The following is a 24,069-nucleotide window of genomic DNA, read 5'->3' on the forward strand; positions in this document are numbered from 1 at the left end:
AACAGATGCAGTGGCGATTTATAAATGATCATGGAAAAGGAAAATCCAGATTATTTTCAAGTTTTATTTCTAATGTTTTGGTCAACAATACAGAACAGAATGTGGTATAAAGTTGTTTTTTTATGTTTAATAAATCTTCCTGATAAATCCAGATGTCAAACAAGAGATTAGATGGTCTTGATTGTGTATGATACCATCAGCTGCCAGGCAGGATACGCCCACATTTTTAAGAGATGGCTAGAGAACACGATTAACAAAAAGCGATTTTTCGTAACATCAAGGGCCATAATTCAGGAAGGTACGATCAGATATGTGCGAATATCGAAAGGAACCAAGATCTTTGGGATATAAACATGCATTTCAAGTTTCATTAAAATCGGATCAAAAATGTGACCTCTAAAGGTTTAAACTATTTGCGTAGACGGGCGGCCATTTTGTCTGGCAGTTTTATTACGATTTTCATAAAATCCGAACTCAACCAACAATACGGTGTAACGGTGACATATTCAAATGTTTTTTTTTAAATCAGATAATAATTGTGACCTCCAGAGGGACCATAAGCTAAAAATGCGATTTTTTGTACAATCCGTGGCCATAATTCAGGAAGTTACAATCCGATATGCGCGAATATCGATAGGAACCAAGACCTTTGGGTTATAAACATGCATTTCAAGTTTCATCAAAATCGGATCAAAATTATTACCTCTAGAGTGTTTACAAGCTAAAAACGTGATTTTTCTAAAATCAGGGGTCATATTCCATGAAGTTATGGTCCTATACATGCCAATATCGAAAGGAACTGAGATCTTTGGGAGATAGACCTATATTTCAAATCAGATAAAAATTGTGACCTGTAGAGTGTCTACAAACAAATTGAGGACGGACGGACAGACGCGACGACAATATATGGCCTTATGAAAATGTGGGCGTATAAAAATTTCAAACAGGGGGCCAAAGGTTCTCAAACACGTCAGACAAATAAAGTACAGGGGGCCAAAGGGTCTCAACCACATCAGACAAATTAAGTAAAGATTTTTGTTAAATGCCTACAAATAAGGACTTAAAGTTACAGACATTCATATTATTACCTTACTAACAAATGTGACACTGCAGAAATTCTCCATTAAAATAATAAGCATTCTTTTCCATTTGCTATGTTAAAATTCACCTAAATTTCACTATTCAACAAAAATATACACTGTGCTGCACTGTAACGGTGACATATTCAAATGTTTTTTTTTAAATCAGATAATAATTGTGACCTCCAGAGGGACCATAAGCTAAAAATGCGATTTTTTGTACAATCCGTGGCCATAATTCAGGAAGTTACAATCCAATATGCGCGAATATCGATAGGAACCAAGACCTTTGGGTTATAAACATGCATTTCAAGTTTCAACAAAATCGGATCAAAATTATTACCTCTAGAGTGTTCACAAGCTAAAAACGTGATTTTTCTAAAATCAGGGGTCATATTCCATGAAGTTATGGTCCTATACATGCCAATATCGAAAGGAACTGAGATCTTTGGGAGATAGACCTATATTTCAAATCAGATAAAAATTGTGACCTGTAGAGTGTCTACAAACAAATTGAGGACGGACGGACAGACGCGACGACAATATATGGCCTCATGAAAATGTGGGCGTATAAAAATTTCAAACAGGGGGCCAAAGGGTCTCAAACACGTCAGACAAATAAAGTACAGGGGGCCAAAGGGTCTCAATCACATCAGACAAATTAAGTAAAGATTTTTGTTGAATGCCTACAAATAATGACTTAAAGTTACAGACATTCATATTATTACCTTACTAACAAATGTGACACTGCAGAAATTCTCCATTAAAATAATAAGCATTCTTTTCCATTTGCTATGTTAAAATTCACCTAAATTTCACTATTCAACAAAAATATACACTGTGCTGCACTGAACAGTTTTTAAAGCAGTGATGACAATCAGTTTATTGTAATATATATATATAATCATCGCCTTGAAGTTTTTGTTTTTCGGCAAATTCAATATTTAAATCTTTTGGGCAGAGTATAGTAGTATGGTGTATAATAATAGCCAATGTTTTTTCATAAAAATACATAGAAAAGTTAAAATTATTTTTTCAGATCTAGACACTAAAATATGATTCCTAGCTGCCTTAAGATTTTGGTCAGATGAAAAAGATTTCAACTTGGAATGGCCTACAGGTAAATGATTTTATGTTAGCAATAAAATTAAGTGTGAAGATTACATGACATAATTATGAAAGTTATAATAATTCAAGATCTACACAAAGCAAACAGGAACATTTTCGCCTACTTCACTAACCATATATGGCCAGGTTCCCATAAAGCTACCATTTTAGTTGCATACAATTCTATCATGTGTTAACAAACTGTCAACCACAGTTCTTCTGGCTACTCTGCTCTGAATAAATATAAGGTACTAGAGGTATTTCAAGGCTTAAGTATTCTATCATCTACTTTGAGGTATTCTATATCACATAAGAAGAAATAATATCAAAATAATAAGTTTTGAAAAGTAATGGTATGGTCAACATTTAAATTCTCTTTAACTTTTTTTAGTACCGCACCTAAAAAACAGCTTTTCTTTATCATGTTTTATAAAATTTAATGATTTTAATATTTAAATGTTGACAATGACACTAGTCTATAGCTATATCCAACACATTTAATTAGAACTCTAATTTGTAATTTGAATTCACACAAGCTAAATACAAAAGCTACTGCATGAGTCAGAAGTTATACTCCTGATATTACCAGTACAATGCAATCTTTAAAGTAAAATTTAATAAATATTACCAATATAATAAATTTTCAAGTCAGATAAATTTCTACATGCAGTTTGTAACAAGGGACTGATAGATAAATGGGCAAACAGGCAGCAGTGGCGCCAACACACTTAAATAAGGGCAAATAAAACTAATTAATTAATAAACCCTGCGAACCAAAAATTAGAATACTTATAAACATAAATAAATCTAATAAAGTAGTTAAAAATATGAATAATTATGGTATGCTTAAAACATTTAAATAAAAATTTTAAGACAATATTAAAATTAAATTAACTTAAAAATTGTAATTACAAAACTCACGACTAAGAGTCTGATGTTTGCCAATATCTATGTCTCAGAAATTCAACTTCAATCAATGTGTTAGAATTTCTGCTAAACAGCTCTACAGGACATGTTTAAATGAAATAAATGAGCATATGGCATACAATGTACTACTATGAGAGAAATTTTGTCCTGACATCAGTGTTTCTGTCTGTTCTATCACAGGTTCTTTTATTACATCACTACTAACTTGTACACATGACCTCAATGTTTTCATCCCATGCTATACCACAGATAAGGAGAAACCAGGCTAGAAAATACTGAAATACTTTCTTGGCCAAGGAGCCAGAGTCTTACTCACTGAGCCACCTTGTTTCTGTCATGTGTTAACAAAATTTCCTTTTATTAATTTTAAATCAAAATTCCATTTCATTGCATCTTAAATTGTCCATGTCCAAATTGTCAAAATTTATGATACAAATTTCTTAATTGTCAGTCAACCTGTCAGATTTAATGGTAAAATTCTAGCTATCGTTTCTATGTATATGTGACATATATAGTTATGTTTTTAGGATGTGAATAAATTAAAATATATTTACATTAATATAATTGAGCCTAGTCTAGAAATTACTAGAGTACAATATGATATAACAACAATATCATTGTAGGAAGGAATTGATTTACATTTTCTATATACATGTTCATCATAAAATTCAACATGAACTTTCTGAGATAATAGTGTTGTTATCAATGTTAAGATTTCTCCAATGCCAACAAATTCCTATAGTGTCTGGGAAAAAACCCAAACAAACCATTTCAAAAGCTCTGTTGACAAAAGTATGTAATAGAGATGTCATTTGCTTTGATCAGTGATTTATTACAGGGGGAATTATTGACAGAAAATGTCACCACAAAGTGAAGTAAAATGCATTCCTGAAAGTGATTCACTAATACTGAAGACAACTTTGGCAGTGTTATCACTATGTAATGTAACGATTTAAAAATATCAACAGAAACAAGGGGTAACAAGCTTAATATACAAGATATACACATACATGTATACCACAATGGAAATTAGGAAGGTGCTAAAGACACCATATTAAAAGATACAAGCCAGCTAATAAAGCACACTTTGAGTTGTCTATATGTATAATAGAGGACGCATACACCAAGCCTAACTACCTGTACATTTCAATTATATATACATATAAACCTTTATTAAAGGTATGGATTATCTATAATTAGATATGTAATGATAATAAATATTTACACGTCCTTATCAATTTACTGGCAGAACATGGCATCATTAATATATTTTTGTAAAATGAATAAATGAAGAATGTCAAAAATGTGGTAAAAACATTGCTGCTCATTCATAATAATTGCTGCCCAAGTATTACAATATTAATTTGTTATTGGATAACTAAAGTGAATAACAAAATATATTAACTGATTATAATGGTGCATCAAATTTGGGCTGATAAAGTGCTGTTAGGGAACCTTCCTGTGAAGAAATGTAGAGTGATTTGTCATCATTAATTTGCTGAAGGAAACACAGTTTATTGCCACAATCTAATGAGTATTATATATAAAACACTGCAGGAATTTTGTGAACACACTTATGTCAAACATATTATTCCCTTGTGAAGTTCAAGCTAAAGATTAAAGCTAATAAGAAAGCTATCAAATTCAATACAATATAGGAATTTTACAGACACTACTTTTATAAATATTTGTTCTTAATAATTATTTACATGCAAAGATTTATTCAAGCCTAGCAATTGATTACATTAGGTAAAACGAGTAATAATTTATTGTTAGAATTTACAATATTGCGTAATAATTTAGATTCGGTTGACTAAAAGATGATTAGAATATAAAGTTTTTCTCGTTGTCCAGATATGACAATATGGCTCTTTGACAATCTGCTGATGGCCATCTTTCAAGCAGTAAGTTGCACTCTGTTTCATTGGTCAATTCTAGCTTGGTTCTGTTATGGCATCTAATTAACAGTTTTGTTGTCTCCAATGCCTGTAAAAGTTAATTTGGAATGAGTTGAAGAAAAAAATTAATTTCATTAAAAATAATTATTGGCAAACAATTAGAAATTTGATTCAATTTCAGTCAACCAATGGGTTGTTTGTGAGTCTAGAATGTTCCCAATTGCCAAGCAATGAGAGAGAGAGAGATGGGGTTTAATGTCCACACGAAAAAAACTATTTCATTTCGGGACTAACACATGGTTCAATTTTATCTTAATAATTCGCTTGCACGTAGGGGTCTTTAGCAGTGGGGAACCAGAGGACTCGGAGAAAACCCACGTGGTTGGACAAGCAACCCTATTCCTTGTCACATACAACCGGGGAATCGAAACCACGCCAGCTGACTCAATCAATGACAGACCTTATGATACAGTGCACACATGCTAACCATTCGGCCATCCAACCCCCCTCAAAGCAATGAAATATAAGCCCACAGCAGCTAAGTCATCTGGACAGTCCACATACGTAATCACATATTTACTTTTTGTAGGTAATGGGAACATTACACGACGGAATAAAAATTGAAACATTTACCTTGCCGGAGAACAAAGCCATTTGCTGTACTCGTGGTATAACCTCTTGCATCATACTGGTTGGCCAAAATACCTGTGATACCAAACCTAACTGATGTGCTTCTAAAGCTGTTAATTTACGTCCACAAAATAATATCTCACTACCCTAAATAATAAGATAAAGTACAATTTACTTTTTAGGAGAAATGAAAATATGGGAGTTGGAGATGACAAAATAAAAACCACAATGGGGAATATCAGAATTGGATCTCCAGATTGTTGGCACTAAAAATAGAACTTAATGATTCTCAATCTTAAATAGAGACAACATTGTGTGTTTGGGTGTAATGACTGCTAAAATATGAAGACCTGTGAGATCTAGGTTTTCGTAATCATCAAGATTCCAGATGGACTTTGGCTTTGAAATCTGTATGCATCTGAATAAAACAACTTTAGAGAAGCAGTAACAAGAGAAACTTACCACTGCAAGTCCTAAAACTTGAGGTAAAGTAAAAGATGAACAACCTTCTGGTATTTGAGATAATGCTGAATAAGGTAGATAGAACAAAGCTTTATCACTAGCATATGTTATATCACATAATGGTAATATAGCCATTCCTAGTCCAATAGCTGCTCCGGTTACTACTGCTATGATAGGTTTAGGAAATGTTATAAATGTTTTGACTAGTTCCCTGAAAACAGATAAATATCTTATATCAATTAAAACACTGAATAATTTGATCAAATGAAGTGTTTTTTTCTTTTTTACTAAGTTTAAATAGCTTGTACTTTTCTATTTCAAACTTTGAACATGAGTGGCTGAGGCACTGTAGTGTGCTCAATACAAGTAGGTGTGTGCTATAGGGGAAATTTTGTCAGAATGTTTTTGCCTATCCTTCATTGAATTGCAACTGTCAAATATTCTTTTTATATGCTCGCCAATAAGGTCCTTGTGTTTTCGTCCCCATTTGAACACACTGGCCAAAGTCATATACTTCCCTTAAAGATGACATAAATAACAAATACATGTAAATTAATTAATTACCGTAATGAGTCTGACATTTGCCTGGCAGCTATTTTCGGATCACCTCTCGTTAAGAAATTGAGATCAACACCAGAACAGAAGACATTACCAATACTACTTAACATCACTAGATTACTGTCATCATACTTAGCTGAATTCAATGCTGTCACAATTTCTTGTATCACCTAAAATTGAGGGAAAAGTTTATATATAATCCAGTTGTTCTCAGCTGCAGGTAATATGTGGTTCCTTGCTTCACTCCATTGACAAAATGTCATTCTGGACAAATTACAAGAATATTGGGCCGCAAAACTTTAAAAAATATTATCAAAAATAAAAGAAGGTCTGGTCTATTTATAACTAAATTGCATGTTGGGTTGATTAATAGCAATTTAATGACCATACATGTACCTGTGGATTTAGTGCATTTTTCAGGTGAGTATGGGTGTTGAGCCAGATCTGTGTATAACCTTGACATTTCTTAACAACGATTTCTTTATTCCTAAAAGCACACTCTGCAGTTCTTACACTTATTCTTCTTTCAATCTTATCATCACCATTTGAGGTGTTACTTTCAACATCAGGATCTTTCTTTTTCTTCTTTGGGTGCATTTGATGAGGCAAGTCATCCAACATGGCCTTGTAGGATATGGCAGATGGGCTGACTGGCAAGGAGCTGGCCATTTGATATGAAGGGATATCAGCGAAGTATGACTCCATTGTGATAGAATGAGATGGCATGGCTTTACTCAGTAGTGAGAGAGATGGATTCATCAATGGTTTTACTGAGGTGTAGAAGGGAATAGTTGTAGGTACTGGTAAAGGTGCAACATCTGAAAATGTAAAATTCAACATTAATTTAATAAATTAAAACTATGTACATTATTGTATCCAGGCACATGTATATAGCCAGAATTTACCTAAAGAGGGGGCTCAGTCAATAAACGTATCATATACTCACTACCTGAATCTTTTGAGGAGTCAGATCAGGAAGGAACACAACTAGGCTACAGAGCAAGATATTGCCAGGATTACATACAGTTAAAAGCCTAAAAAAATGGTTCTCTTCAGCAGGTTTGTTGATCTACTATGCAGTGTATTTTTTTCTTATTTGAAAGTTTTGGTGTGAAATTGCTTCATTTTTTAAGACTTCACAGACAAACAAGAAATTTTATCAGACTGAAGTACACTCTATTGTTTCATTTGCTGTTATTTTACAAACTATTACATTAAATTATATATTTTTTGAGGCCACCTTTATTCAGTTAAACTGGAAATTATAACAGAAACAAAATCCCTTATCAAGATTCTACAATTATTAACTTCGCTGATACAAGAACATTTTCATAGGTTAAATATATCCCACCATACCTGTTTTTAAAGGTTTATGTTTTAAACCATCAAGTAAAGATAGTCGTCGATTGATTGATTTGGGGGATTCTTTCATCTTTTGAACACTTTCCGGAGACTCTGATGTAGTACATGAACAAGTTGATGTTTTTACTAGTAATTTTTTTGTTTGGTCTTTATTTAAGTTTTCAGTTTTTGATTTCACTTTGTCCAATTTCTGTTTTATTTTTTCTTCTGTATTTTCAATCAACGAATATAAAACATCATCATCATCATCGTCATCATTCAATACTTTTTTCAACTTCTTCTTTATTACTTTTTCTTCACTCCCTGATGGAGTCGGTTTTCTTTTAATTCCTTTGGCTTGTGTAGTCTTTTTCTCAACTGTGGAGTTAGTTTTCTTAGTAGGCTTACTAGTAGTACACATATCCTTCTTGTTCTTCATCACTTGACCTTTTTCAATTTGGTTGGCAGTTTTTCCTGTTTTCTTTTCTGTTTCTTTCGTTGTTTTAGATTTGGGAGAAACTTTTTTGACTTTCAATATAATTCTTTTCACATTTGGGGACAATTTCTTCTCTTGTGTGTTATCTGGAGTGCACTTCTTCCATTTAATTTTTGCATTCGTTGATAATTTGAACTTTGGTGTACTGGTTTTTGCTTTTTTTGAATCATTTTTCACAATCTTACTGCCAGTTTTACTCTTCTTGATAAGTTTAATTGCCATATTAACTGATTTTGATTTTTTGTTTGGCGTTTTAACAACCTTTGGATTTGGATTATTTTTTTCAAACTCTGCCACCAGTCCAACACAAGCAGCTAAATTTTTCTTGGGTTCCCATGTGTCCCACAGATGTGTAAAGCCTCGCCATCGTATAAGGTATTCTGTTCGACCATGAACCTTACGCTTCTTTAATAATTTTTCAACCTAGAATGACAAAAATTTCAATTTGAATTTAGAACTTCTAATAGAAGTACTTTAATCAGTAAATTGTGAGTGTAGAAACTTCTCAAATAAAAACATTTCTTTTAAAAAAAAAAAAACTAAAAAAATACTAGAAAGTGAATTTTCATATTTGAATGCAAGCTGCTTTAACTGGGGAAAAACTGTATAGTTCAGCAGGTTATAGATGACTGTGCCAAGTCTGCTTTCTTGTCCAAGGATAGATTCTTGGAAGATCGGGATGTAAATCGTACAATGATTCAGTCTTAATTGACTCATCAGATATTATGAGCACCATTAAAAAAGAAGCTCAACTTTAAAATTTCAAGCTCTATATTGTCAATCCTTCACAAATTCTTGTGGCAAATAACCTTTTAATTTCACTACACTTAAGCTTACCAGGTTTTTGTTTCTTTATGTAGTGGACAGAGATGCTAATTCAACCTGACAAAATAGTATCCTTCTTTGTGTGTGCAACAAATTTCTGTTAACTGTTAGTTTATCTAATTTAAAATATTGATTTTAAATTTATTAAATATCTAGATCCATCTTTGGAACATTTCACAATGATTACTATTTTCAGGTTATTTAATTCAAATACATCCAGTTAATCCAAATCCCCATGATCAATAAAACAATTTAAATCTGCAGACTAATTTAGTATCTTAGCCAATTTGCATTTAATGTGTATAACTAAGCGACTAAAAATAGTCACTGTCATTGACCACGAGTGATCTCTGTCCCTTGTGATTACAAAGTATTCAATGTAGGTCTAAGTACTACTGGTATAATAATTTTGTAAAGCTGTACACTTTCATGCCAGTAAGGCAAAATGACAAAGCTTAAATACTGTATCTTAAATTATAAACTGCTTAAAAACTGTAGGCTACCATTGGCATTTACATTTCGTCCTAGGAAATATTTTACTGGGTAAAAAGATGTATCATTATCAGTAAGTTTATCTCAGCTAAAAATTAAGTTGAATAACAACACATAACCAACAGTAGCATTCCCCAAATTATTAAACGTCACAGATTGTTTATTGACGGAAGGTTATGACTAACCACGGAGAACGGCAGAAATTACTAACGTTGAAATTTACCTGTTGCAGGTAATATTGACATTCGGGTTTGTATCAGACTTCTAAGAAGGGATATGTAACGTTGACATAATTAGGCTACTTCAGTACTTGCATTATTTAAAAAAATTATGAAGCTTTTCTGGTGAGGTTTAAAATGTAAAAGTTATTTAAGGCTATGTCATTGTTAACAGTAGGCATATCGGGTCTATAAATTTGTCAAGAAAATTAATAAGCTATTTTCAAGAAAAAAAAAAGGTGATTTAACTTGTAATGTGTCTATTAATATACCGATAATAACGTTTTAAATAACTTGATCTGCTGTATTATAAATATAAATAACTCTCCCGGACACCTGTTACCACTGTTTGTCGTGTATTTTGTACACGAGGAGCAGTCCATTTGCTGATTACACTATTTTGCTTGAATACACTATTTTGCCTATAACGCTTTTTAGGACTTCGAATTCTGTCTTATGGCATGGTTTGGATTGTTCGTACTTCAAAGTACTTGGTTTTATTTTATTAGCACAGAAATTACATGAACACAATGACAACTAAAACAAAAAAATCTAGAAGAGTTTTTATATTAAAAAGACGTTAAACGGTTAATGGCTAGCAGTAGCAGACACTTCACGCGACGAAATCATGACATCACTCATCAGTTCCAAAACAATTTTGCAAAACACTTCGGTCCCGTTTTCTTTGTCATTTCATCCGTGTGTGACCTGTCAAAATTTCTTGCCTACAAATAGTCGTCTGCTAATAACTTTTAGGCGCATACATAGAAATATCTATCTACCGCTGATCAAAAAGGCAGTTGTAAATGTGGTAAAAAAAAAACGGAATTTATACCTCGTAAATTCCAGCTTGACCAAAATCCGCCATTCCGAAAATTTATTACTCGCCAAAACTAATTTTCAAGGGGGAGATAACCGTTATTTATTTTGTGTTGTTAGGTGGCGTTGTTTCAATATGGCGGCTTCGATGAACAGCAGAATTCTGTCACTGATAAATAAATCTCGGTAATTATTTTAGGAAATTGTATAGATTAAATAAAAGACCATATTATATTTAAAAATAACACGTTTATTCTGTATTTATTATTATTTTTTTAGACGATACAAAACACAATTGTCTTTTTTTCTTCATGTTTATTTTATTCTGAAGTTTCTGAACTTTGGACTTTGTCAGACTTTGGTACTTCGATAACTTGTTTGTTATTTTACTTTGTACCCGACCCAGGCAATAGGTATTAAGGTAAGGCCAGGGGTCCAGAACCTTGAAAGAAATAAATTTGACACATTTATCTGTTATTGCCATTAATGACGGGTATTTCAATCTAAAGATTAATACTATAATAATGGATAGGGCCTAAATTAATCTAACCAAGTCAAAGTCCAGATACCCCCACCCACCCACTGCCACAGGAAAAAATATAGTATTAGTAGGGCGCAAAATAGTAAAATAGTGCATTTGATCGCAAATTTAAGCATCAGTGACTAAAAGAATTAATGAGGTAAACGTAAAATGACAAATTAGAAGACAAAATCCCAAATACTTAATATATTTATGAACATATCTGTTAGTGTTATATGTATTATTGCTGTGAGTCAATATCACAATACGTGCCATTTTTCCAAAGCTCAAATTAGTAAAAACTGCTATGCGTTCAGTAATAAAACAGGAATGTCTCAATGATGGACACCATCGATCTTGACAAAATCGCCGACCCATGGTCAGACTTGACTTAGCGCGGACGCTTGATGAAAATATGAGGACATACATGTAGTCATATCTTTGCTATTAATTTATGTATATTCACCACAACAATATATCTAAGATATAGGTCCATGTAAATGATGTAATTATTGTCGCTTTCAGAAGTTGTCACAGAATCACAGTACTTTGTACGTTCTCGCAAATTTCTTAATAAATAACATGAATTACCCTGCGTAGGACTCAATTTTACTCATGCTATAAGTATTTTCTGACCATCAGGATTCTGCAAAAGTTTTCCCCAAATCAAGGAAATAGCATTTCAGAAACTATAGAATTTCTACGGAGCATGCCACCAGACCCCCTAGAAAGCTTGCACCTGCTGTGTTTGGCTCATGGCTGTGTCACTTGTATTAGGGGCCTGTGTATCAGTTGATCTCATTTTTCCTAAACACCCCTCCATACAAAATCGATTGTCCAGGCAATCTGGTTGAACTTGTTCTTCGAGTTCTATGATCAACATTTGACACGATAGCTACTAATGTGACAAGTTTTCTATTTAAAAAAAAACTACCAGTCGTATAACATAATAAGTCATCCTACATTGTGAAATCATGAATCATGCATCAAAGTAAATAAAGTATGTCTTCAGGTACTGCAAACCATTGTAATAATTGATAACTATTGTTGGCCTTTACGCAGAATGCATAGCGATAGTAGGCCTAGATCGTCTATGGTGCCAGTTTGCTATCAATTGTTTGTGACCAATGTTTCCTTTTTCATCTTTGAAATACTAAACCAATGTATCATTATTTGGAAAACTAAATCATTTTGTAAGTCAATCTTTCAAGCTAATAGAGGTCTAGTGGAAAGGTCTTATTTTTGCTACAGGTTACTGAAGTCAGTCAAAAATATTCATACATCAAGAGTTCTAGCTATGCCTGCACATGATGCTGAATTTAACCAAGCTAAAGAACGGTTAAACACTTTAACTGAGGCACCAGGGAATGATGTCAAACTTAAAATTTATGGTTTGTTTAAACAGGTAAATTATACAAAATTAATTACTGTTCTTCAGTATAATCTTATTGGAGAAGTGGGTGGATATTTTTATGTACACAATTTTAGATGACACTGTTTTAAAATTAATTTAATAATACTGTGGTCTGTGGTCATCAGTGATTAAAATTTGATTATTTTATGGTTCTTCCCAAGAACTCTAACAATTATTTTACAAGACATGTATTGTACAAATGTAGCCCTATTCTATAAGGACAATAAATCTGACAGTAGTCATTTGAAGTTGTTGATCACAAGATGCTCCTTAATCTCATGAATATAAAAACTGCATATAAATTTCAAGACAATTATAACTTTAAACTATAGCGTGCCCTCCAGCAACTGTAGACATTGAAATTGGACCACATTTCAAAGTGGGCGTATGAAAAGAAAAGCAATAAAATTACATATGCTCATCATTGGTCACAGTAGTGTGTCAATATTTTCTTTTTCTGCATAATCTTTTTATTAATATATTGTTGCAGGCAACTGAAGGAAAATGTACAAAACCAAAGCCTGGCATGATGGACTTAGTTGGTAAAGCAAAATGGCAGGCCTGGAGTGGCCTCGGAGTCATATCTCAGGTATATAAATGTATGAGATTATTCAATTTATATCCCTTTAATGTTTATTGGTTGACGGTTTCATACATAGATAATGATTTTTTGGACGCATGAAAATGAAATTCTCTATTTCCATGGTAACCTATAAAGCAAATTCTCCCAAAACTGCTGATAAGCCTTATTTTAGCTATTTAAACAATTCCTGGAAATTTCATTTTGATAGCACTATAGTATTAGAAATGAGTTATTTTAACATTCATATTTGTTGAGTACTGCCTCCATGTATACACAAGATGTCGATCATTATGGAGCATTTTGCCAAATTTCTATTTCATGGTTCATTTTATGGAAAAAAGACAAAAATCCACCAAATTAGCACGTTATCATAAGATAACTAGTATTTTCCATAAAAAAAACAGGCTAGTCGCTAGTCTAATTAAAACTAAGAAAGATGATTTAATTAACTTGCTCATATCTTACATGATTTAAATTTAATATATATATATATAATGATTTATAATAATACAGGATGAAGCCCAGAAGAAATATATTGATCTTGTAAATGAGTTAGTAGCAGCTGAGTCTGCAACAAGTTCTGCATCTGAATCAACTGGTGACAGCAAATTTAAGATGATCAATGTCACTAAAGAAAATAAAATCTACAAAATTACGTTAAATAGACCAAAAAAGAAGAATGCATTAAATCATCAGGTACATGTTTGTCTCATTTTAAAAAAAAAACCCAACAAGAACAAAAATTGAATAAATATATATTGCAATATATTTGATGACTAAGACAATTTGAACAATGCCAGATTTCCTCCTCCATCTGGAAAGACTATATTTCCCCCACCATTTACCAGAAAGACTGTATCCCCCCCCCCATTTAGTAAGACTAAATATCCCCCTCCATTTAGAAAGACTAAATATCCCCCTCCATTTAGAAAGACTATGTATAGAAAGACTATATCCCCCTCCATTTAGAAAGACTATGCATAGAAAGACTATATATCCCCCTTCATTTAGAAAGACTATGTATAGAAAGACTATATACCAGCCTCCATTTAGAAAGACTATACATGTATATCCCCCTCCTTTAGAAAGACTGTCTATCCCCCTCCATTTAGAAAGAATAAATATCACCCTCCATTAAGAAAGACTGTATAGAAAGACTATATATCACCCTCCATTTAGAAAGACTATACATGTATATCCCCCTCCTTTAGAAAGACTGTATATCCCCCTCCATTTAGAAGAACTAAATATCCCCCTCCATTTAGAAAGACTATGTATAGAAAGACTATATATCGCCCTCCATTTAGAAAGACTATACATATATATCCGCCTCCTTTAGAAAGACTGTATTTTTTTCTCCATTTAGAAAGACTGTATTTCCTCCTCCATTTAGAACTACTATATACCCCCCACCCCCTTTCCATTTAGGAAGACTGTATTTCATCCTCCATTTAGAAAGACTGTATTTCATCCTCCATTTAGAAAAAACTGTATTCCCTCCTCCATTTAGAAAAACTGTATTCCCTCCTCCATTTAGGAAGACTGTATTTTCTCCTCCATTTAAAAGACTATATATCTCCTGCCATTAGAAAGACTGTATTTCTTCCTCCATTTAGGAAGACTGTATTTCCTCCTCCATTTAGAAAGACAATGCCCCTCCTTTAGAAAAATTATATGTCCCCTTTCATTTAGAAAGACTATATATCCCCCTCCATTTAGAAAGATATTTGCCCCACATCATCTCAGTGGAAGCGAAAGTTTTAAATAAACTAAAATTGAATGATGATAAAACCGAATATTTGTTATTAGGCTCAAGGCATCAATTAAGTAAATCTGCACAAGATAACCCCCCTGTTATAATTGGTAATTGTGATATATTTTCATCTTATTCTGCTCGTAATATTGGCGCTATCTTTGATAGTTTTATGCTTATGGGAGCTCAAGTAAATAATATTTGTAAATTGTGCTATTTTAATATTAGAAATATAGGTAAAATACGTAAATGTGTAACTGTAGAGGCCACTAAGTCACTTGTTAATTCTCTGGTCACTTCTCGATTAGATAACTTTAATTCACTTTTAGTTGGTTTACCTTTAAAGCTTATAGATAAATTACAAAAAGTACAGAATACTGCGGCTAGACTTGTTACTTTAACTAAGAAATGTGAGCACATAACTCCTGTTTTATATAATTTACACTGGTTACCTGTTAAATATCGAATTGATTTTAAGATTTTATTACTTACTTTTAAATGTTTAAATAATTTAGCTCCTGTTTACCTCTCAGATCTTTTAGAACATTATACACCTGGCCGAACATTACGTACATCAGATAAACTACTTTTAAAGCCCAAAACTGTTCAACTAGTCTCTTATGGTTAGCGCTCTTTTAGTTATCAAGCACCTGTTTTATGGAATAATCTACCATTTAGTTTAAGATGTTGTACATCTCTATATTCTTTTAAAAAACAACTTAAAACACATTTATTTAATCAGGCTTTTAACTGACTCTGTATACAATCGTTAACATGCCCATAATCTTGTTGTTTATGTGTGATTTACATTGTCACTTTGTAAAGTGCCCCTGAACATGTTATATGAAAGGGTGCACTATAAATATGCTGTATTAATAATAATAATAATAATAATATTAATGATTTTAGTAATGATGACCGAGACTATGCAAAAATTTCACCCGCTTTTTTCTCGGCTCTTAGTGGATCAATTTGACTGAAATTTTCAGCAAATTACCTTTACACTATCTTGTTTTTAACTATTATAGCGAGAACTGCCATCTCTTTGTCTTATCTCCTTTAATGTATCTTTAAATATAAGTTTTTCTGTACCAGAAATCAGTTTAGATTTATAGAATAATTACTCTGTTTTTGTGATGGGTGAAACATTTACCCTACTGTATTCAATATGCCTTGATTCTATTGAATACTAAAATGTTTCTTAATTGACTTGGAGCATTTAGTTTTAGGCTACCCGTTTTCTTTTTTTATACATTTCAACTATGTGGTTACTTGTATAGTTAAATTTTATTATAATATGCTTACATTCATATTTCTTGTAACATATAGCAGATCATGACTCATGCTGGCATTACACAATGGTTTCTCTGGGTTATATTATTCCTTATTGTTTTCAAATTTGAGTGAAGTATGTGTCACTACAGACCCGGAACTGTACTGGGCAGTGGACGCTTACGGCTAGCCCCCGGATCCATTCACTTTATCTGAATTGTTCGTATGTTTGTGATTTCTGCGTATTGTCTTTGTTTTTGTGTAAATTATGTGTGGTGCAGTCCCCCAGCACTTACTAATATATTATACTAATATAGAAGTGACAAGTATTATTATACTTACATTGTGATTTAATGTGGCAGAAAGATGAATCCTGATATTGGTTCAGCCATATGTTGTTCCAGCATTAATAGTCTGTGCTGCAACTTTGTTAGCCTAATTACCACTGGAAATGCCTGAATCTCCATCTCATTTTTTAATGTTTTTTTCTGTAATAAATAAACAGTTTATTGATTTTATACCCTTTCTTTTGTAGATGTACGATGAAATAGTTCAAGCTTTGGATGAAGCAGGAAAAGATAACTCCACCTTAGCTGTGATAACAGGTACATTGTGTACAAGAATTTATTTTAACAGAAAGTTTGGCAGATGGTTTCTTGATGTTATTTCTGTATGGCATGGGAAATTCATTTAGAAAAAGAAAATCAAAATCAGAAATTTAATTATAAATCTGTAATTTTGAACATGTTAAATTAATGATGAAATTACTAATTTTCAAATTATTGTAATTCAAGTAAACAATAGCACATCAAACAAGACTTTATGCAAATTGAAATCTTAAAGGCTTTCTAATCCCAAAATTTAATTAGACAAACCCCACAAATATATTCATGATTATTTCTATGAAAAATTGGGATTTTTCCAATCTGATTAAAATACAGATCTATATTTCTTTTATTATACTTTTGATGGCCCACCTTACATGAAGATCTGACCAATTGTACTGAAAGGTCGCGTAAGGGGTCATACAAGCGACTTTGACCCTATGACATCAGACATGGAATAATCAGTCAGTGTTGATGTTTCTAGGAGTTTATCCACAGTTCCGTGCAGAAAACACCAAGAACTTGCCGTAACAGACCATTTCATTGGCTAATTCTTCACATCATCTAGAACGCCTGTTATATAACAACTCTTCCAGATACTAGTGTTGTAAAACAAAATTTTGAACTATAAAAAATGAAATGAAATAGGATCTGTGTTTTAGTCAGATTGGGATTTTTCTCTCAAAAATACATTTTTTAATATATAAAAAATTCAGTTCCAGAATACAATCAAGTGGCCTTTGGTAATTGACATGGGGGGAATCAAGTTACCTATATATTTATTTGAATTCTGTTAATCATTTTTTCTATCTTGGAAATATATTTTTATAGGAGCTGGTGATTATTTCTGTAGTGGTAATGATTTAGAGAATTTCACTAGTGGTGGGGATATACCTGGTATGGTTAAAACTGCTAGAGAGATTCTTTTGTAAGTAATAATATGTGAAATGAAATGGGGTTTAACTTCCTACTTTTCTGCACCAACTGATCTACTGGAGACACACAGTGTGCTATTAGAGACATTTGCCCGGACAGCATTGTTTCTGTCTAATAATTATATTTAATGAAAAGTACACCAGCTGCGTACAAAAGACATGATTTGATTTTCATTTGTACTTTCTACAGAAAATTTACCAATTATATGAATGCCGAAAAGTGTATACCTAAAATCTATCAAAAATATGCTTTCAATATTACCCTCCTATCAGTAACTATACTACCTGTTTACTTTCAGACGATTTGTTGGAGCATTTATATCTTTTCCTAAACCTTTGATAGGATTGATTAATGGACCAGCAGTTGGTATTTCAGTAACAACATTAGGACTGTATGATTTAGTGTACTGTACAGATAAAGTTAGTAATCGTAAATCTATTAAAACATGCTTAGGGTATGGACAGATAAACAATTTGATTTCTTGTTGCTTTACAAAAAGATAAATGTGCAATTAATTAATATGTGTCATCTATTTATTTTGGATTTGAGGCCTGGACATGGGCTAGTTAGAAATATTTCTTGTTCATGTTGATGACCTTTTTACTCCATTTAGATTTTGATACATGTTTTTGTGAAAGACTTAAGTAACTGATGAAACATTAATAAATCAGTTTACTTCTTCTTTGAAATAATGTTGACGTTAATGATTTTTTATACGCCTACATTTTCATGTGGATTTATATCGACGTCGCCCCTTTCCGTCCGTCCGCAATTTGTTTATGGACACTCTGCAGGTCACAATTCTTATCCGATTTTGACGAAACTTGAAATATAGGATTATCTGCAAAAGATCTCTGTTCCTTTCGAAACTACATGGATTATGGCCCCTAATCGTAAGAAAAATCACGTTTTTAGCTTGTGGACACTCTAGAGGTCATAATTTTTATCTGATTGCAATGAAACTTGAAATGTAAGTTTATAACCCAAAGATCGCGGTTCCTTTCGATATTCGCGCATATCGGACCGTAACTTCCTGGATTATGACCCCCGATTGCACAAAAATCATGTTTTTAGCTAGAGGCCACAATTTTTATCCGATTTGAAAAAAAAAAAACATTTAAGTATGTCACCGTTGCACCCTAGTGATAGTTTAGTTCGAATTTGTGAAAATTGGACCGAAACTGCCTGACAGAATGGCTGCTCCTTGTACGCAAATGGTGAAATAGTATATAATACCAAGGTTGGGGACACTCTAGAAGTCAGAATTTTGATGAAATTTAAAATATATGTTTATATTCCAAAGATCTTGGTTCCTTTCGATATTTGCGCATATCAGACGATAAGTTCCTGGATTAGGGTCCCTGATTGTACGAAAAATTGTTTCTTTTTTTTTACCTTTATCTCCGGCCATATCTTGCAAAATGTGGGCATATCTTGCATATCAACCTCTTGTTGTTGTTTTTTCAGGCAACGTTCCACACACCATTCTCTAATTTAGGTCAGTCACCAGAAGGTTGTTCATCTTATACGTTTCCTAAATTAATGGGAACAGCTAAGGTTAGGATGAAATCTCATTTGTTTAGATAATGAATATTATGTCTCATTGGATTCTGTTTGTGTGTAGTGTGGTTCTCCTTCACTTTTAGGTGTCAAACTAATAAGATGATAAATCATATATAAAATAAATGCATGAACTGTAATCGAGAATAACAATAATCTAGATATTAAATAGATTGGATGTGTGTCATATGCCTTTAAATATCTCAGGTAGTTTTTGTATTGAACTAGATATCGCATGTTTATTACAGGCCAGTGAACTTTTGTTGTTCAATAAGAAAATCACAGCTAAAGAAGCTTTAGAGAGAAATTTAGTAACAGAAGTGTTTCCTGATCATAGTTTCCAGAAAGAGACAACAACACGAGTAGAACAGTATGCTCAGCTACCCCCACAGGTTTGTTTGTGATATATACTTTAAAACAAGAAATTATTATTCTATATGCACACTTTCGTTAGTTCTATAGATTACAGCAATCTGATTAAAATACAGATATATATTTCGTTCCGTTTTTTTTATACTTTCCATATCCTACACTACATGAAGATCTAACCAGTTTTATTGGAAGGTCGTGTACAGGGTCGTACAAGCGGCTTTTGACCCTGTGACGCCAGACATTGATTAATCCATCAGCTTTGACGTTTCTTGTGGTTTATCCACAGTTCTTTGCATCGCACGCCAAGAACTCGCCGTAACAGATCGTTTCATTGACTAATCCCTCACTTCAACCAGTAAAGACATGTAAAACAAAATTTTGAACTATAAAAAAATGAAACAAAATAGAATCTGTGTTTTAATCAGATTGATAGATTACAGTGTGCACTATTATTGGGTAGTGTACTCCAATAATCTGAAATTGTATGTTAGTGTACATTACTATTGTATAACAAAATAAATTTTATAAGTTGGAAATATATAATATCAGAAATTTCAAGAAGACCTTGTTCAGCAATGGCATTTTAAGAAAACACTCACTTCAGAGTCAGCCTGTCAATGTTTTGTTTATCTTAGATTAAGGAATCATTTGTTCTGATGACAATATTTAGTATTAAATTAAATGGTCTACTTAACGGCCAAGGCCAGTCAGTCAGAACTAGCAAATATTTAAGATCAGAATGAGACCCCTGGTAAGCAGGTTATATTAATTATAGATTTCATAAATTCTTGTTTCATTGTAAAAACAGTATTCATAATAGTTCAACTATTGAGGAAGGGATATGGACTATCTTTATGTACTGTAGAAGAAATTTATATTTTTCATCTTCATTGATATTTCAGAGTTTACAAATATCGAAACGATTAAACAGAAGGGCAGAGATTGATTTATTACATAGAGTTAATGCTGATGAATGTGACGTACTTGTAGAAAGATGGCAGTCGGATGAGTGTATGAATGCAATTATGAATTTTTTCAAACAAAAGACATCAAAGTTATAAACTGACAATGTTTGAATGGTTATACAGGAGATATTATATTAACAACTTATAAATTATTATATAATGTGGGTGATTCATGTTTATTATTTACATTGACTTCATCCACCTTTAACATTTGATAATAAATTAAAATGTGAAGAAGTTTTCTTTGTTTTCTTCAATCTCAGCAGCTACTGTATCAAAATGAATATTTGAACAAATAAGTAGATTTACTTTATAGAAGCGGTCCCAGATTTTATTGGTTATGGTTGATCAAAGTATGCAAAGCCCAGGGTGTAAGGAAGTAACTCTTTAATTTACTTCATGGAAAGTTTGGCATCAAAATATTGATCTGTTTCAAATTGTAACATGCTTATGATCTCAGGACATGTCTATTGCACAATAACACCCCTCTAAAGGCAAAACAGGAAGTGTTTATCTCCTAAATATAATCCAGATAAAGATTTGCGGTCTACTGCCCATTGCTCAAGTGTACATTTTCATTACCTGGTACTTCAAAATCTTGATTGAGTTCTGTCCAACCTCGTGGGTTTTCTCCGGGTCCTCCGGTTTCCTCCCACTGCTAAAGACCCCTACGCGCAAGCGAATTATTGAAATAAAATTAAAACAAATTAAACCATATGTTAGTCCCGAAATGACCTAGTTTGTGTCGAGTGGACGTTAAACCCCATTTCTCTCTCTTTGATTGAGTTCGGTTGTGAACATTTTCTGCTTAGATTAAAGGAGCTAAATAGCTAATATTTAGGACCTAGAAATTGACCCAAATGGGTCTCAACGCATATAATAATTTAATCCGATTGTATATAAACTGATTTACATTCAGTTGTTTCTGTTTTGACTCTAATTTCAAATCAGTTTTCTCCAGCGAAATACGGCATGAGTTTCAACCGAATTGCTATTTCTAGCGTCTTTTATTCCAGTCTATTGTGCATGCTCTCTTGGCGTCACCGTTTGACACGAGTTGTGGAATATGTCTAGCCTAGTTCTTTCTGGTCACTTGTTACAAATGATGCTGAAACGCACTATGGTACACGATTCGTGTACCAATGGTAAAATGTTTATTTTATCTTAAAAATTGGATATCAGAAGCCTACCTTTTCCCAGTAAGATCACAACATCAATGTTGATTTGAATTGACAAATAATTTGTGTTTTCAACGGGTAAGACTTGGATGACATTGAGTCAGAGACTTAGTTACTTTATTAAGTATGGATAATCAGTTTGATTGCTGGATACTTTTCAAAAAGATACATGTACAATTAATTAATATGTATCATCTATTTATTTTTGGATTGAGGCAGGGAGATTGTGGTCATGAGAGGAAGAACCCTATTGTTATTTATGAAGGTCCACAACAGAGTTTTTCCCCCATTTACCAAAAACCCTGAAAAATCAATTGCAGCTATAGTTTTTAACTGATTCCTTTCAAATTTTGTGGGAAGCATTGGGGCCTATGAATATTTAGCTTTCTGAATTTTTAAGTTCTTGAGTCACCCCGTTTGCTTAAAACCTTGTGAAGTCAATTGAGGCTACAGTTTTTAACAGCCTGGAGGTCGGGTGTTCGATCCCTGCATTGGCCGAGAAAGCTCATCCAGATTTTCCAGCGTGGTTTCCCCTTGTCAGTGATGCAGGACAGAGGGCCTGACAAGGACAGCTGTCTAGTCATTCAGATGGGACGAAAAACCGAGTTCCCGTGTACACAATGGTGTGCACGTAAAAGATCCCTTGGCAGTTGGAATTCGATATAAGAGTAGGCTGTAGTGCCGCTGCCCTGGCAAAATTTCCCTCATAGCACACTGTATGACGTATGCCCGTCTTCATTAGCCCAGTTTAGGAGTAGGACGTTAAACCATATTTCATTTCATTTTTAACAGATTCTCTCTTAAATTTGGTGTGAAGCATTGTAGCCACGAGAGGATGAAACCTTTCAATATTCAACATTTTCCGACTTTCATTTCTGGAGTCCCTTGCCAAAATATGGAATTTGGTCGACATCCAAGTTTTTCTTCTTGGATAAGCTGCTGTTTAAATATTGCTGCTGTGTGGACATATATGGATCTAATAATGGTTCAATTTTATTTCAATTCTTTTCTTGTGCATAGTGGTCTTTAGCAGTGGGAGAAAACTGGAGGACCCAGAGAAAACCCACAAGGTTGGACAGGCAACCCTATTCCTTCTCACGTACAAGTGCAGGATCAAAACCACGCCACTTGACTCGATGACAGATCTTTTTATCTAAGACGCACCTGTTATAGACTACTCACCACCTCTTAACTGCCAAATGAACGGGCAGAAAGAAAATTGGTACACCCTTCGGGTAGGCGACTAATAAACCACCAAAACAATTTGATACAATTTTTATTTCTCAGTAGTAGTATTAATAACAACCTGTGAGGAATTATATTTAAGAAACATATCCACATTTATAAATGATAATGAAACAAAGCTAAATACATATATTAAGAGTTATCAAAATATGTGAAGTCCCAACTTCTCCAGATAGCACGGAGCATGAAAATTGACAATTTTAAACACCTCACAAGACAAAATAAGTTATTTTGTTTTCTTTATGGATTTCTTCTTTGTAATCCAACCTTCTTCAGGTATTGTCACATTCAAGAGCTCTCTTTAAAACAAATTTAAGTAAATGTATAGTGACCAAAAAATACGATTTTTTCCCTTCAAAATCTATTAATAAGATAGGTTGCCAGGCAACGAAACATACACCCATAGCAGCTAAGTCGTCCGGGGAGTCAACAAGGGTTGTTGCATATTAATGAAAACATTATTACAAAATTACAAAACACTAAAATCTGATTACAAGTAACAACCCATTTGGCTTCTAGTTTTGCCCTATTCTAACATTTAGCATACAAATCATTTAATATCAATTGCCATAATCATTGGAAATCAATGAAAATTGATAGGCTTCTTCGTTTCATGACCTTAAACACTGTATTAAATATAAAGTCAATTGAATAAACTTTAGCCTCTAAAGCATCCACAAGATATTTCTAAGTGATCAATAACTCGGGCAGTAATTGTCGGAAATCATTGAAAAACAATAGGCTTCTCCGTCTCATGACCTTAAACACTGCGTATAAATTTAAAGTCAATCAGTTATTAACTTTAGCATCTAGA

The 24,069-nt window shown here is 33.0% G+C and overlaps 3 protein-coding genes across 4 annotated transcripts in view; 1 reads left to right on the forward strand and 2 right to left on the reverse strand.

The window, feature by feature from the left end:
* The window catches only part of LOC130010440 (lipopolysaccharide-binding protein-like), a 52,861-nt gene extending 51,722 nt beyond the window's left edge, over nucleotides 1–1,139 (reverse strand). Inside the window, 1 exon segment of the mRNA XM_056100031.1 lies at nucleotides 1,089–1,139. Coding sequence (XP_055956006.1) covers nucleotides 1,089–1,139 — 51 coding nt within the window.
* LOC126815762 (testis-specific chromodomain protein Y 2) lies at nucleotides 51–10,951 on the reverse strand. The gene is made up of 7 exons (XM_050541674.1): nucleotides 10,869–10,951; nucleotides 8,018–8,921; nucleotides 7,058–7,479; nucleotides 6,668–6,831; nucleotides 6,104–6,314; nucleotides 5,645–5,788; nucleotides 51–5,099 (listed from the first exon to the last, which is right to left on the reverse strand). The coding sequence occupies exons 1-7, from the start codon at nucleotides 10,899–10,901 to the stop codon at nucleotides 4,938–4,940; spliced, it is 2,040 nt and encodes a 679-aa protein (XP_050397631.1). The 5' UTR covers nucleotides 10,902–10,951; the 3' UTR covers nucleotides 51–4,937.
* A 21-nt stretch (nucleotides 10,952–10,972) lies between these two features.
* Nucleotides 10,973–21,074, forward strand: LOC126815766 (enoyl-CoA delta isomerase 2). Of its 2 annotated transcripts, none has more exons than XM_050541691.2 (10): nucleotides 10,973–11,038; nucleotides 12,624–12,777; nucleotides 13,277–13,375; nucleotides 13,883–14,065; nucleotides 16,930–16,999; nucleotides 17,831–17,927; nucleotides 18,234–18,354; nucleotides 19,403–19,492; nucleotides 19,744–19,887; nucleotides 20,770–21,074. In XM_050541691.2, exons 1-10 carry the CDS (start codon nucleotides 10,989–10,991, stop codon nucleotides 20,926–20,928), a joined length of 1,167 nt encoding a protein of 388 aa, XP_050397648.1. In that variant the 5' UTR covers nucleotides 10,973–10,988; the 3' UTR covers nucleotides 20,929–21,074. The 2 variants fall into 2 exon arrangements, with proteins under 2 accessions (XP_050397648.1, XP_050397649.1); XM_050541692.2 differs by lacking the exon at nucleotides 10,973–11,038 and adding an exon at nucleotides 11,214–11,273.
* The last annotated feature ends 2,995 nt before the right edge of the window (nucleotides 21,075–24,069 follow it).

The sequence above is a fragment of the Patella vulgata genome, chromosome 3 (assembly GCF_932274485.2).
Source record: "Patella vulgata chromosome 3, xgPatVulg1.2, whole genome shotgun sequence".
NCBI lineage: Eukaryota > Metazoa > Mollusca > Gastropoda > Patellidae > Patella > Patella vulgata.